The sequence below is a fragment of the Piliocolobus tephrosceles genome, chromosome 12 (assembly GCF_002776525.5).
Source record: "Piliocolobus tephrosceles isolate RC106 chromosome 12, ASM277652v3, whole genome shotgun sequence".
Lineage (NCBI taxonomy): Eukaryota > Metazoa > Chordata > Mammalia > Primates > Cercopithecidae > Piliocolobus > Piliocolobus tephrosceles.
This window is the reverse complement of record NC_045445.1, coordinates 99,637,538-99,649,970: the sequence shown is the minus strand read 5'-3', so window position 1 is coordinate 99,649,970 and position 12,433 is coordinate 99,637,538. Positions and strand designations below refer to the sequence as shown.

Sequence of the window (12,433 nt, the reverse complement as noted above, 5' to 3'; positions counted from 1 at the left end):
CATCTACTCAGGAGGATGAAGTGGGAAGATTGCTTGAACCCAGGAGCTCAAGGCTGCAGTGAGCCGAGATCACACCACTGCACTCCAGCATGGATGACAGAGTAAGACTCTGTCTCAAAAAAAAAAAAAGATTGGGGGTACAACTGCAGTTTTGTTACATGGATATATTGCACACTGATGAAGTCTGCATTTTTAGTGTGCTCATCACCCAAACAGTACTGTACCCATTAGGCAGTTTCTCTCTCTTGACTCGCCTCCCACCTTTCCATGTCCCCAAGACCTATTATTCCAGTCTCTATGTCCATGTTATTTATTGAATTATTTTTTTGAGGCGGAGTCTTGCTCTGTCGCCCAAGCTGGAGTGCAGTCGTGCGATCTTAGCTTACTGCAACCTCCACTGCCCGCGTTCAAGTGATTCTCCTGCCTCAGTCTCCCAAGTAGCTAGGATTACAAGCAGGCACCACCATGCCCAGCTAAATTTTGTAATTTTAGTAGAGACGGGGTTTCGCCATGTTGGCCAGGCTGGTCTCGAACTCCCAACCTCAAGTGATCCACCCACCTCAGCCTCCCAAAGTGCTGGGATTACAGGCGTGAGCCACCATGCCCGGCCTATTTTTTTTATTATTAATTTTTTCATGTATGATTCTTAGAGTCTTGCTCTGTTGCCCAGGCTGGAGTGCAGTGGCATGATCTCTGCTCACCACAACCTCCATTTCCTAGGTTCAAGCTATTCTTGTGCCTCAGCCTCCCAAGTAGCAGGGATTACAAGTACCCACCACCACTTCCAGCTAATTTTTGTATTTTTAGTAGAGGCAGGGTCTCACCATGTTGGCCAGGCTGGTCTCAAATTCTTGACCTCAAATGATCCACCCGCCTCAGCCTTCCAAAGTGCTGGGATTATAGGTGTGAGCCACCACGCCGGGCCAGTATTGTATTTATTTTATTTTTTTAAAAACAATGCACCAAAACATTTATTCAAGATAATATGGGGGAATTTACTTCCATACAATATTACTTTGTGTGGGATTTACTTAAAAATAATATGGGGCTCACGCCTGTAATCCCAGCACTTTGGGAGGCTGAGGTGGGTGGATCACGAGGTCAGGAGTTTGAGACCAGCCTGATCAACATGGTGAAACCCGCCTGACCAACATGGTGAAACACTATCTCTACTAAAACTACAAAAATTAGCCGGGAGTGGTGATACACACCTGTAATCCCAGCTACTTGGGAGGCTGAGGCAGGAGAATCACTTGAACCCAGGAGGCGGAGGTTGCAGTGAGCCAAGATCGTGCCACTGCACTCCATCCTGGGTGACACAGCAAAACTCCATCTCAAAAAAATAAATAAATAAATAAATAAATAATAAGGGGAAGGCCAGGCGTGGTGGATCACGCCTGTATTCCCAGCAATTTGGGAGGCCGAGATGGGTGGATCACGAGGTCAGGAGATCGAGACCATCCTGGCTAACACGGTGAAACCCCGTCTGTACTAAAAATACAAAAAATTTGCCGGGCATAGTGGCAGGCGCCTGTGTTCTCGTGAACCCAGGAGGCAGAGCCTGCAGTGAGCCGAGATCGTTCCACTGCACTCCAGCCTGGGCGACTGAGCGAGACTCCGTCTCAAAAAAAACAAAATAAAACAAAACAAAAAATAATAAGGGGATAAGGATGTAGGTAGACATATAGATTGGCAGTGAGTGAACAATCACTGATATTGTTTAAAGCGGCCATGAGTTGCTAATTGCTAACTCTGGGGGATGGGTACATGGATATGTTACTATTTGATTATTCTCTCTGATTTTGCATGTATTCGGAATTCTCCATGATATAAAGCTAAAGATGACTAAATCACATGTGAGAGACCCCTGCTACTCTATAAGCATAGACAATCCCACTCCTACAGTTCACACAGGTCAGCTCCCTGGCTGTTAGGGCTAGAAAAGTGTAAGATGCAGCTACACATAGCTGGAGGGGCGCCCCAGGCAGGTTGAGATTTGGAGACACTCTTGAAGCAAACCGTCTGTGTGAACACACGCACATACATGTGGAGTCCCACGCACCGACCCCGGTGCAGCCCCCTCCCTGGCTCGTACCCCTCTTCTGTGCGAAGAGCAGCAGCAGGCAGGTGAGACCTTTGAGCACTTCCGCCATGACCACAGCAGTGGTGGCAAAGAAGCGGTCCCCTGGCAACGTGCGGGCGTAGCGGATGCTGAGGATGAGGGAGGCATTCTGGACCACCAGCACAGCTAGGGATATGTACTTCAGGCGCCTGTGAGCTGTGGGGAACGGAAGGGGCAAGGGGGAAGGAGGGGGTCAGAAGCCGCTAGGGCATAGCCACACCACCACCCACCCCCTCTCCTTTCTCACCCAGGACCCTCCTAGCCACCGCTACTTGCTCCCTCAGCCTGCCTGCCTTCACCCAATGAGGGTCTGACTCCTACTGCCTTACTGCCTCAGCCACAAGCAGGAAGAGCCAGAAGGGAGAAATGGGCCCCACTCTGTCCAGTCCATACCTGGAATCCTTACCGAGGTTTCAGGTAATGGCTGAGGCAAGCCCTGGCCACGCGCCTCGGCTCCCTCACAAGTGAGAAGCAACTCCTCCCCAGAGAGAATACCGACAACTTCGTTCTCCACGTTTACTGAGTGTTTACTGTATGCCTATCACTGGGTTAAGGGATTTCTATGGATTACCTCAATAGACTCATATCATTGTCATCTCCAAAAGAACTGCGAGGATTCCCATTTATGGATGAGCAAACTGAGAATGTATATGAAATGATGCTCCTATTTAACGAGGGACTGTCTCATGTAAAGAATAATACATCAATGCAGGGAATGAGGCCACTGTATGAGGTATGTTCACCCCCTAAGGAAAGGTCTTTCTCCCATCTAAGAAATGATTCGATTCCCTCACTCTCAGAATGGCCTACAACCCATATGAAATGATTCTCCTCATACCCAGAATGGTCTCTCCAACCCCTCCCTCCTGTGACAACTGGTTCTTCCCGACCCAGAATAGTCTCCTAAATACAAGAAATGATTCCCCCATGCTCCCAGGGACTGAATCCTGTATCAGGAATGGTTATCCCACTAAGAAAGGTCTGGCTCCCTCAACCAGATGAGGAAATAGTTCCCTGCACTCCACATGGTCCGTCCTCCCACCACCGTGCACCGACCCTCTAGCTAATGAATTTTTCCTTGCTCTACCGCTCTACCCACAATCACTATCGGCTCTCTCTGCTATACGGAAGGACCTGGCACCCTCAGAACGTTCTTTTTCCACCATATAACGATGAGCCCTCCCACCCGAACGTACAATGAACTCTACCTCCATTAGGAAGGGGGCCCCCAGAACGGTCTCCTCCGCACATAATGAAGGACACCATCATCCTCAAAATGGACCCTCTCTAGTCACATAAAGAAGGATTCGCCCCACCCTAACTCACAATAGTCTCTGTCCTTTTATAAGGAAAGAACCACCACCCTCAGAATAGTCTCCTACTTCTTCAGTGAAGAACTCCCACGCCCGCAGAATGGTCTCTTCCACAAGGAAGGACCCCACATATTCAGAATGGTTTCGGTGGCCTTAGCCTTCCCAAAAAGAATTACCTTCCACACTCATAATGGTCCATATGCGGAAGGATCCCACAATCACTCTCAGAATGTTTTCTTCCCCGCCCCCAACACACTCACAATGTGCACACACAGACACACATACAGACACACACACACACACACACACACACACACACACACGTCGGTCCACACGGGATGCTCCTTCTCACTTTAGTGAGGAACATTCCCGACTCCCAGCGATCCCGACCTCCGCCTCCCATGCGACTGCTCGGACACAGACTGTCTCACCCGCACTCGCAGTCCCCGGCTCTAATGCACCCGCGGAAAGCGCCCCTGGCCCGGCCGCCGCGGTGGAACCACCAGCCCCAACAGCTGCCATGTTGGCATTTGCCCGGCCCGTCCCCTCGGTAACAGCAGATCACTTCCGTGTTCGTCACTTCCGCTTCCAGGCCGCCTGAGTGAAGGTGGGTCGACAGCCGGGATCGTCAGGGTGGTGGCTTTTCTCCTTCGATCCTAAAAGCTCAACGTAAGAGTAGCCCCGGGATTTCCAAATTCCGTCGGATCTGGATGCCGGGGAAACGGCCCGATCGGCCAACCCACCGCCCCTAGAGCTTCATCGGCCCATTCCTGTCACTAGACCCGCCTTGTCCTGCTGTTCGTCCGCTTAACTGATCGCGCTTGCCAGATCACCCCCCGATCCCGTCTCCTAGTCTCATCGGTTAAGCCATCCCTCTTTCATCTCGGCTCTTTATTGGCAGCTTCTCCATAAGGGACCGCCCCTTCCGAATCAGAAACTCCAGGTGCTTCCTGGTTGGACTGAAGTTCCGCTTTCCCGTCTTCCAGCGAGGCCCCACCCCCTGGACAGCACAGGGGAATCTGGGGACCACGAAACTTTGACCTGTCGGGGTCGGGTGAGGGCGTACTGGCTGAATCACCAGGTGCGAGTCAGGCATGTAAGCTAGCAGATAAAAACAGAGCAGGTGAGGATAAACAAGTGAAAAGGAAAAGGAAAGTTGACGTAGAGAAGACAAGTGAGTCACCAATGAGGATGGCAAATAAAGGGGACAGGTGAAAGGCTCACAGGTTAGCATTTGGAAGGACAAGAGTCTGGACCAGGGGCAGTGGCTCACGCCTGTAATCCCAGCACTTTGGGAGGCTGAGCCGGGCGGATCACCTGAGCTCAGGGGTTCCAGCCTGGGTAGAATGGCAAAACCCCGTCTCTACTTAAAAAAAAAAAAATTAGCCGGGTGTAGTGGTATGCACCTGTACCCAGCTACTCGGGAGGCTGAGACAGGAGAACCGCTTGAACCCGGGAGGTGGAGGTTGCACTGAACCGAGACAAATAAGCAGGGCAAGAGAGGTGACAGCTGAGGTCGGAGCATGTGAAACCAACATGGAATAGGGCAGGCCAGGTAAGTCAAGTGTTGAAGGAGAAATTAGAGGGATGGGTATGTAAGGGTAAAGATGAGGGAGAGGCTAAGATTAAGAGCAAAACAGGCCGGGCGCGGTGGCTCACGCCTGTAATCCCAGCACTTTGGGAGGCCGAGGCGGGTGGATCACAAGGTCAGGAAATCGAGACCATCCTGGTGAACACGGTGAAACCCCGTTTCTACTAAAAACACACAAAATCAGCCGGGCGTGGTGGCGGGAGCCTGTAGTCCCAGCTACTCAAGAGTCTGATGCAGGAGAATGGTGTGGGAGGCAGAGGTTGCAGTGAGCCGAGATAGCACCACTGCACTCCAGCCTGGGCGACAGAGCGAGACTTTTGTCTCAAAAAAAAAGCAAAACAGGTGACTACACCCTGGACAGATTCCAATCAGTCCGCAACTCCAGCCCCACCCTCATCAGTACCCTGATAGGGCTCTTCTTCTCCAACAGGGAAAAGGGCTTCTTCCTTCCCCTGGGGTGCCAGAGAAGGTAGTTTTATCTGCTTCTGAGATGGCCATCTTGATTGGGGATGTACCCTAAACACCTTCCACCTTCATGCACAGTATCTCCAACAGACAGCCCTTCTGCACATACTGGGCACTGCCTAAGATCAGGGGCAGGGGGAATCAAGATTTTTTTTTTTTTTTTTTTTTTTTGTGGTGCAGTTTCAAGAACTCTTAAAGGTCTTTAGGATGGCAACATAAGACTGTGGCTTCCTGAGGACAAAGCAGAGGGACAGTCTGTCTCAGTGCACAGTAGATGCTCCATAAAAGCCTCACACCTACAAATGGCCAGCCGCTTCTGATTCTATTACTTTTATTAAATAGTGGGTTTCCACACATGGCTTTTTAAATAATCCAGGCAGGGGGAGAAGAGAGGAGGTCACACTTGGAACTCCCCTCCCCACAATACGTGATTATTTACATTTTAGCAACTGGACAATCCTGGCTCAGGAGGAGGTTGCAAGAATCTGCAAAAGTTGGAGGGGGGCGCCCCAGGAGAACAAACAGCAAGCCTTATTTCCCCTAGCCCATCCCCCAAAAAACCATCCATCCCATCCTAGTGTCTGGTGGTGTCTGGTGGTGTCCATCTTCCATTCCTTCCCAAATTATGGAAGTAAGGTTCTTCTCACCAGAATAAGAGCACTTGGGATAACAGAGTAGGGTCCCCTCACCCCAAAAAAAAAAAAAAGGAAAACAAATAAGCCTTGGGTAACAGCAGGGCATTACCTCCCCCAGAATAAGGACTCCTGGGCTGAGGCAGGTAAGCAGCTTGACCCAATATGGGACCCTAGGCTAGGGGAAAGGGTCCCTTTACTAAAATAAAAGCAATTGGGGTATTGGAAGGAAAGCACCCTTGCCCAAGTAAGAGCATATAAACTAAGTTTGTGTGGTGGTAGTAGGAGGTGCCAATGTGGGGGTGACACGTCATCAGAATAAGAGTCCTGGGGCTCAGAATGGGAACAACTTCACTGAAATAAACTTCCTTAGCAAAATGAGAAGCAAGAACTTCCCCCTCCAGAATCAGGGACCACAGGTTCTGGGAGGAAGGCTCCTTTGTAGGATTGGGAAGGGAACTGGGCAGACTTGGTTTATGTCTTCTAACCCCTGATCCTCAATCCCTTACCTTAGTAATACTGGACTTTAATAACCGGTAATGACCTGTAAAACCAAGTCAACAAATGTCCGTCTATCCCTGTGACATGGCCATGGGATGGCTCTTCCGACCACTGGGGGCCAGACCAGGCCAGGCTTAGGGTAGCAAGGACCAGGCCAAAGGAGCGGGGCCTCCTTTCGGGGGGGTGAGGGGTGCATCCTCGGCTGGTGTTTGCATCCAGGGGTCCAGCAGGATCTCCTCCAGTGAGGGTCGGGAAGAAGGTTTGGGGGCCAGGCACCGGCGGATTAGGGCACAGCAGTCTGTGGGCCAAGAAGCAGATGGAAGATTAGCAGTCAGTAGGGGATACTGATCCCTGAGAGGGATGGAGTCTTCCGGGCTGGGGTCAGTGAGGCCTCACCTGGGGAGACATGGGCAGGGAAGTGGAGCTCAGCTTCCAGAATCTCCTGGTCCCTCTCGAAGGGAATGTCCCCACACACCATGTCATAGAGGAGGATACCCAGTGACCAGACAGTGGCCGGGAGTGCATGGTACTGGTGTCGAGAGATCCACTCTGGGGGACTGTACACCCTTGTCCCTGCACACAAGCCAGGGGTTAGACCACTCACTCTCATGATGCCCTTCTCCAACCCCAAACTCCCCAGGAAGGATGACCTCACCACAATTAAGAGCACTCAAGATAAAAGCAGAGTCCCCTCACTAGATAAAGAGCAGCTAAAATAGCAGAGTCCCCTCAACAGAATAAAAGCATTGAGAAGTAACAGGATCCACTGAGAAGTAACAGGAGCCCTTTACCAGAGAAAGAATACTCAGGATAGTAACAGGATTCCCTCACCAGAATAGGAGCCCAGAATAAGGTTAGCGCACTGTTGAAAGATGGACTTTATCAGAGGCCAAGGCTGAGAATCCCCAGTATTAGCAATCGATCATCTTATACAGATGCAGTATGGGTCAAGGATTACAGGATACCCCACCACTGCAGGCCAAAGGTCACAAGTCCATCAAGTAAAAACAATCCCTCCAGGGAAATTTAGAGAAGCCTTACCATCAAAGTCAGTGTAGGGTTCATCATGAAGCAGGGCACCAGAACCAAAATCAATGAGTTTGGCACAGCCACGGCGTAGGTCTATCAGGATGTTCTCATCCTTGATGTCACGATGGACAACTCCACGGGCATGGCAATGCTGGATGGCTGCCACTACTTGACCAAAGAAGCAGCGGCTTGGGCCTTCACCCAGCGGGCCCTTCTCTGTGATATAGTCAAAGAGATCCTGGGCAGGCAAAGGCCGCTCGAGGACCAGCATGAAGCCCTCTTGTGTCTCAAACCAGTCAAGCAGGCGGATCACGCCAGGGTGCCCACCGCCTGCACCCACTTTCCATAGCAGTGCCACTTCGAGTGGGCATGTGACTGAGTCTGACTGGGGGAACAGGTGGGGTGGGAAGCAGGGAGAAAAAAAAGACAGATGTCAGGGCAACAGCTCTGAGGCTTTTTACCTAAGCTCAAATCAGGGCCCCTTCTCCTGACAGTGTGTTGTTGAGCAACTCACTTCCCTTCCTGGGCCTCAGGTTCCCTAAAGACACAAACTCACAGTGATTGAGAGGGTGAAACCAGCAAAGAGCCTGCACAACTCTTGCATGTAGTAGATCAATAAACATTTGAATAGAGAAGTTCAGCCGGCCAGAGAGGCTCATCCCTGTAATCCCAGCACTTTGGGAGGCTGATGTGGGTGGATTGCTTGAGCCCAAGAGTTCAAGATCAGCCTGGGCAAAAAGGCAAGACCCCGTCTCTACACAAACACAAAAATTAGCCAGGTTTGATGAAATGCACCTGTAGTCCCAGCTACTCGGGAGGCTGAGGTGGGAGGGTCCCTTGAGCCCAGAAGGCAAAGGTTGCAGTGAGCCAAGATCGCACCACTGCACTCCAGCTGTCTCAAAACAAACAAACAAAAATAGAAAAAATTGGTTTTTAACAAAAGGCCTTCAGCAGAAGCAGCACCATTATGTGGTATTTTGTTTTGTTCCCTGACATATCCCAGGAGATTAGAATAGTACCTTACACAGTAGGTGCTCAATAAATGTTAAACAGATGACAGCACTTGATAGCATCGGCTCTGACAAGCAGTTAGCACTCAATAAACACTTACTGTGTAATGGTTTGTTTTGTTCACAGACCTATATGAAGCACTAGAACAGTGGCTGCTAACAAAGTAGGGCTGAATAAATATTTGTCAAACAGGTAAAACAATTAGTAAAAGATGCCCTAGCAAAAAATGAGGTCTCAATAATTATGTAATACTTTGCTGTCTAGAGTTGTGTCTGTCACATAGTAGGTGTTCAATATACCTAATTTGTTAAACAGCTGAGTGATTTATTGCAAAGGACCTAGTACAAGAGGACTTAAGTGTTATCATGTATTTTGTCAGCATCACCAAGCACCTAGAGCCAGTCAATAAAAAGCATAAACGTGGCCCTGCATAGTGGCTCAAGCCTGTAATCCCAATACTTTGGGAGGCTGGGGCAGGCAAATCACCCGAGGTCGGGAGTTCGAGACCAGCCTGACCAACATGGAGAAACCCCGTCTCTACTAAAAATACAAAATTAGAGGCCGGACGCGGTGGCTCACACCTGTAATCCTAGCACTGTGGGAGGCCAAGGCGGCAGTTCAAAACCCGCCTGGCCAACATGGTGAAACCCTGTCTCTACTAAAAATATGAAAATTAGCTGGGCATGGTTGTGCGCTCCTGTAGTCCCAGCTACTCGGGAGGCTGAGGCAGGAGAATCGCTCGAACCCGAGACGCGGAGGTTGCAGTGAGCCGAGATCGCGTCACCTCACTCCAGCCTGGGCAACAGAGGGAGACTGTGTCTCCAAAAAAATAAATAATAAAAATAAAGTATAAACGCTACTGGCCACAAAATCCGCCCCGCACCGCCTCCCCACGCCCTGCGCAGGAACACTTCGACCAGCAACCTTCTGGGCTGAGGTAGAGCCCTCTCCTGGCCAGGCTGCTGACTTGCACAGCAGCAGACGTTTTCTCACCGAGACGCAAAAATTCCGATATTGCGCAGGCGCACCCTCTCCCCCTGGGTCCCACGGGCTGCGTAGGCGCAATTTCCTCTAGAGCCCGCCAGGGGGCGCTCCCAACTCTACAACTTGCCCAGACCCGCCCTGATGTCGGTTAGCGATATAACGCCAGGAGAGAAGCAGCCACCATCACCATGGCAACCAGTGACCTCTGCCCCTCGTTCCCCACCAGCATGCCCTGCGGACAGTCCCCCAGCAGTGTTTGGAGGGAGGATGGAAAAGGATTGTTGGAGGGGAGAATCCAAGGCTCTAGGCGAATTGGGGTGAATCAGAACTGTATGTCACCCCAAGGGAGTATACATGGGCTGGCAGGAGTGTTCTCACTGTTACAGGGCCCAGGGAGTCATACATCCCCTGGAAAAGCAAGGAGGTGAATTCATCATCAGTGATGGAATAGGTAGGTCAGGAAGGGCTCCGAAGGTACTCACCAAGGGGGACCAGCCCAGCACACGATTCCGGGGAATCACTTTGATGGCCACCTGGAGAAGAGAGGGCCACGGTAAGGAGGCCAGCCAGTGATCCCCAGACCCCTCCCAGTCTAGACCTTCTGCCTACCTACAGTACTCCTCCATCTACCAGCAGTCTAGTCTTTCTGGTCCCCAACCACACCACCCCACACAACTCATACCAGGGCGTCTCCCCTGCCCTACAAGTCCTCGGAACCAAGTTCATCTCTCTCACCTTCCTTAGCCCTGGGCTCTCCGTTCTCAGGGACCAGGACTCATCACTCCAAGTCCTGAGTTCTAGATTTCCTGATACCCCAGGCCCACAATCTTCCTATTTAGCTCTACGACACCCCAACTCTGTACCAGGGTCCTGGTCCGTTTGACTTCACACTGGACACCTACCTCCAAAAGTCCCATAAATCTCACATCTAGGTCCCGGCTTTCCCACACATACGCAGCCTGGACCCTGGGGTCGAGGACCTCCGGAATCTGAAGCCCCCCGTCCCCTCACCCCCCACACAACCCCCTAGACCGACACACACGCGCGCACACACACACACACCTGGCCCTCTACACACACTGCAGGCTCACTCCTCGGACACACACACACACCCCCGGTCCTCTACACACTCTGCAGGCTCACTCCTCGGTCAACCAGCATTCCAGGCCCAGGATCCCCGCCCCCGCCACACGCACCTGACCCTCCCAAGACCCTTGTGACGGATACCTGGAGTCGATCTGTGAGGCGGTGTCCTGCGAAGACGGTGCCAAAGCCCCCCTTACCCAGGAGGGGGCCGAGTCGGTACTCGGCCTCAAACGCTTCCCGATCCTTGCCTCCTACGCAGGCGGAGGCGAGGAAGTCAGGGTGGCAGCGTGCTGAGCCCAGCCACGACTCCCTCCCCCCGCGCTGCAACCCATCATTCCAGCCCACTCCGTCTGGTTGCAGTAGGGGAGGATGTGCTCACCTGGCGGCGGCGTGGGGGTCACGGGGGGCGCAGGAGGCCCCTGCAGAGGCTTAGTCAACATGGAGGTGGCGCTGCGCAGATTGAGTCCACTGAACCCGCTAAGCCCGCAGGGCGTGGACGCCCGGGGCAGCGCAGCTGGGGAGCCAGGGCTGGGGGGCGCCAGGGTGGAAGGCAGAGAAACTGGTGGTCCGGAAGCGCCCGCAGACGGCGCAGCGTTAAGATTCGCCGCGCGCGCCAGCCCCAATGCTACTGAGCCTGGGCACGCGCCTCCCGGGAGAGTCACCCTGGGCGACAGCCCCGCCCACCTGACTTTGATCAATCCGGACGCGGCACCTGCTGTACCACAGCCAATCGGAGCCACTCCTTATTTGCATACCACCCTCATCGTTTCAAGTGCCCCCTTATGCAAATACACGCTCGGTTCTTCCGAGGCGGCGGGGCCTGCATTTAAATAAGGGGGCTTGAGGTGGGCCTCACACCAAGAGGAAACCGGTTCTGGGAATCCCTTTGCAGCACCGCACTTGTTTTGGTTGTTGCGCGGGGTTGTTGTTGGTAGTGGTGGCGGTGTGTGTATTTACACTTAAAAAATAACTGCGCAGTATCCTTTCCTGGGAAGTTGGTTTGCCGCCGCTGCCTGGATATTAGCACAGAGATAGCGCCAGGCCGGGCTTCTAAGAATCTATCCAGGACCCCGTCTCGAAAGGTGCTTGTCGGACTCCTTCACCAGAGTCTTCCAGGCAGCCTTCACTGGAAAGCTGAGGCCAGGGCCCTGGAAATATCTGGTAGCCAGGGAGGGGGAACTCACACCATCAACGCCAAGGGTGCGCATTGGTCAAAGGCAGCATTGCCTGGGGAGTGTTTATTGGAGCTTTTAACCCTGAGCCCTGGGCCCAGTCAGCAGGTCTAGAATCTAGAACAGCAGAGGGTGGTTCTTGGGGGATGGGGGTGAGCCCAGAGTGGTGGTGGCATGGGCTGCACTTGGAGTTGAGAGAGGCAAGGACTGAGAGACATGATAGACGCTGCTAGAGAAGTGGCAACCCTGACACAAATTTGTGAAAAACAGCCAGAGAAGGCGCCACACCGCAGGAAGAAAAACACTCCAAAGACAACATGAATGCCAGGATATACACAAACACATACTGTCAGACACATTCACAGAAACGACCTAGATACACATGCAGCCAGAGACTGACATACACTTTTCAGGCAGGCACACTGTCAGAAAAATAGTTATGTCCTAGAATGACACCCAGAGATACACTGTTACAGAAAGGCACTCACGCAGACCTATATTTGCCATGTGATGACACAGAAATGTCC

At 52.1% G+C, this 12,433-nt stretch overlaps 2 protein-coding genes across 2 annotated transcripts; both read right to left on the bottom strand.

Moving 5' to 3' along the window:
* Window positions 1–1,645: 1,645 nt before the first annotated feature.
* On the bottom strand, window positions 1,646–5,178 carry LOC113219560 (UDP-galactose translocator-like). The gene is made up of 2 exons (XM_026451097.1): window positions 3,867–5,178; window positions 1,646–2,278 (listed from the first exon to the last, which is right to left on the bottom strand). Exons 1-2 carry the CDS (start codon window positions 3,955–3,957, stop codon window positions 1,851–1,853), a joined length of 519 nt encoding a protein of 172 aa, XP_026306882.1. The 5' UTR covers window positions 3,958–5,178; the 3' UTR covers window positions 1,646–1,850.
* A 627-nt stretch (window positions 5,179–5,805) lies between these two features.
* Window positions 5,806–11,960, bottom strand: PIM2 (Pim-2 proto-oncogene, serine/threonine kinase). The gene is made up of 6 exons (XM_023201949.1): window positions 11,114–11,960; window positions 10,876–10,985; window positions 10,131–10,181; window positions 7,666–8,038; window positions 7,021–7,197; window positions 5,806–6,922 (listed from the first exon to the last, which is right to left on the bottom strand). The coding sequence occupies exons 1-6, from the start codon at window positions 11,172–11,174 to the stop codon at window positions 6,759–6,761; spliced, it is 936 nt and encodes a 311-aa protein (XP_023057717.1). The 5' UTR covers window positions 11,175–11,960; the 3' UTR covers window positions 5,806–6,758.
* Between the last annotated feature and the right edge of the window lie 473 nt (window positions 11,961–12,433).

Coding starts and splice junctions, on each gene's coding strand:
- PIM2 (XM_023201949.1), bottom strand. CDS start 11,174: ATGTTGACTAAGCCTCTGCAGGGGCCTCCTGCGCCCCCCGTGACCCCC. Junction 8,039..10,130: donor TGCTGGGCTGGTCCCCCTTG/GTGAGTACCTTC, acceptor CTGTTCCCCCAG/TCAGACTCAGTCACATGCCC. Junction 6,923..7,020: donor CCCTGCCCATGTCTCCCCAG/GTGAGGCCTCAC, acceptor CTTGGCCCACAG/ACTGCTGTGCCCTAATCCGC.
- LOC113219560 (XM_026451097.1), bottom strand. CDS start 3,957: ATGGCAGCTGTTGGGGCTGGTGGTTCCACCGCGGCGGCCGGGCCAGGG. Junction 2,279..3,866: donor GCCGGGGACTGCGAGTGCGG/GTGAGACAGTCT, acceptor CGTTCCCCACAG/CTCACAGGCGCCTGAAGTAC.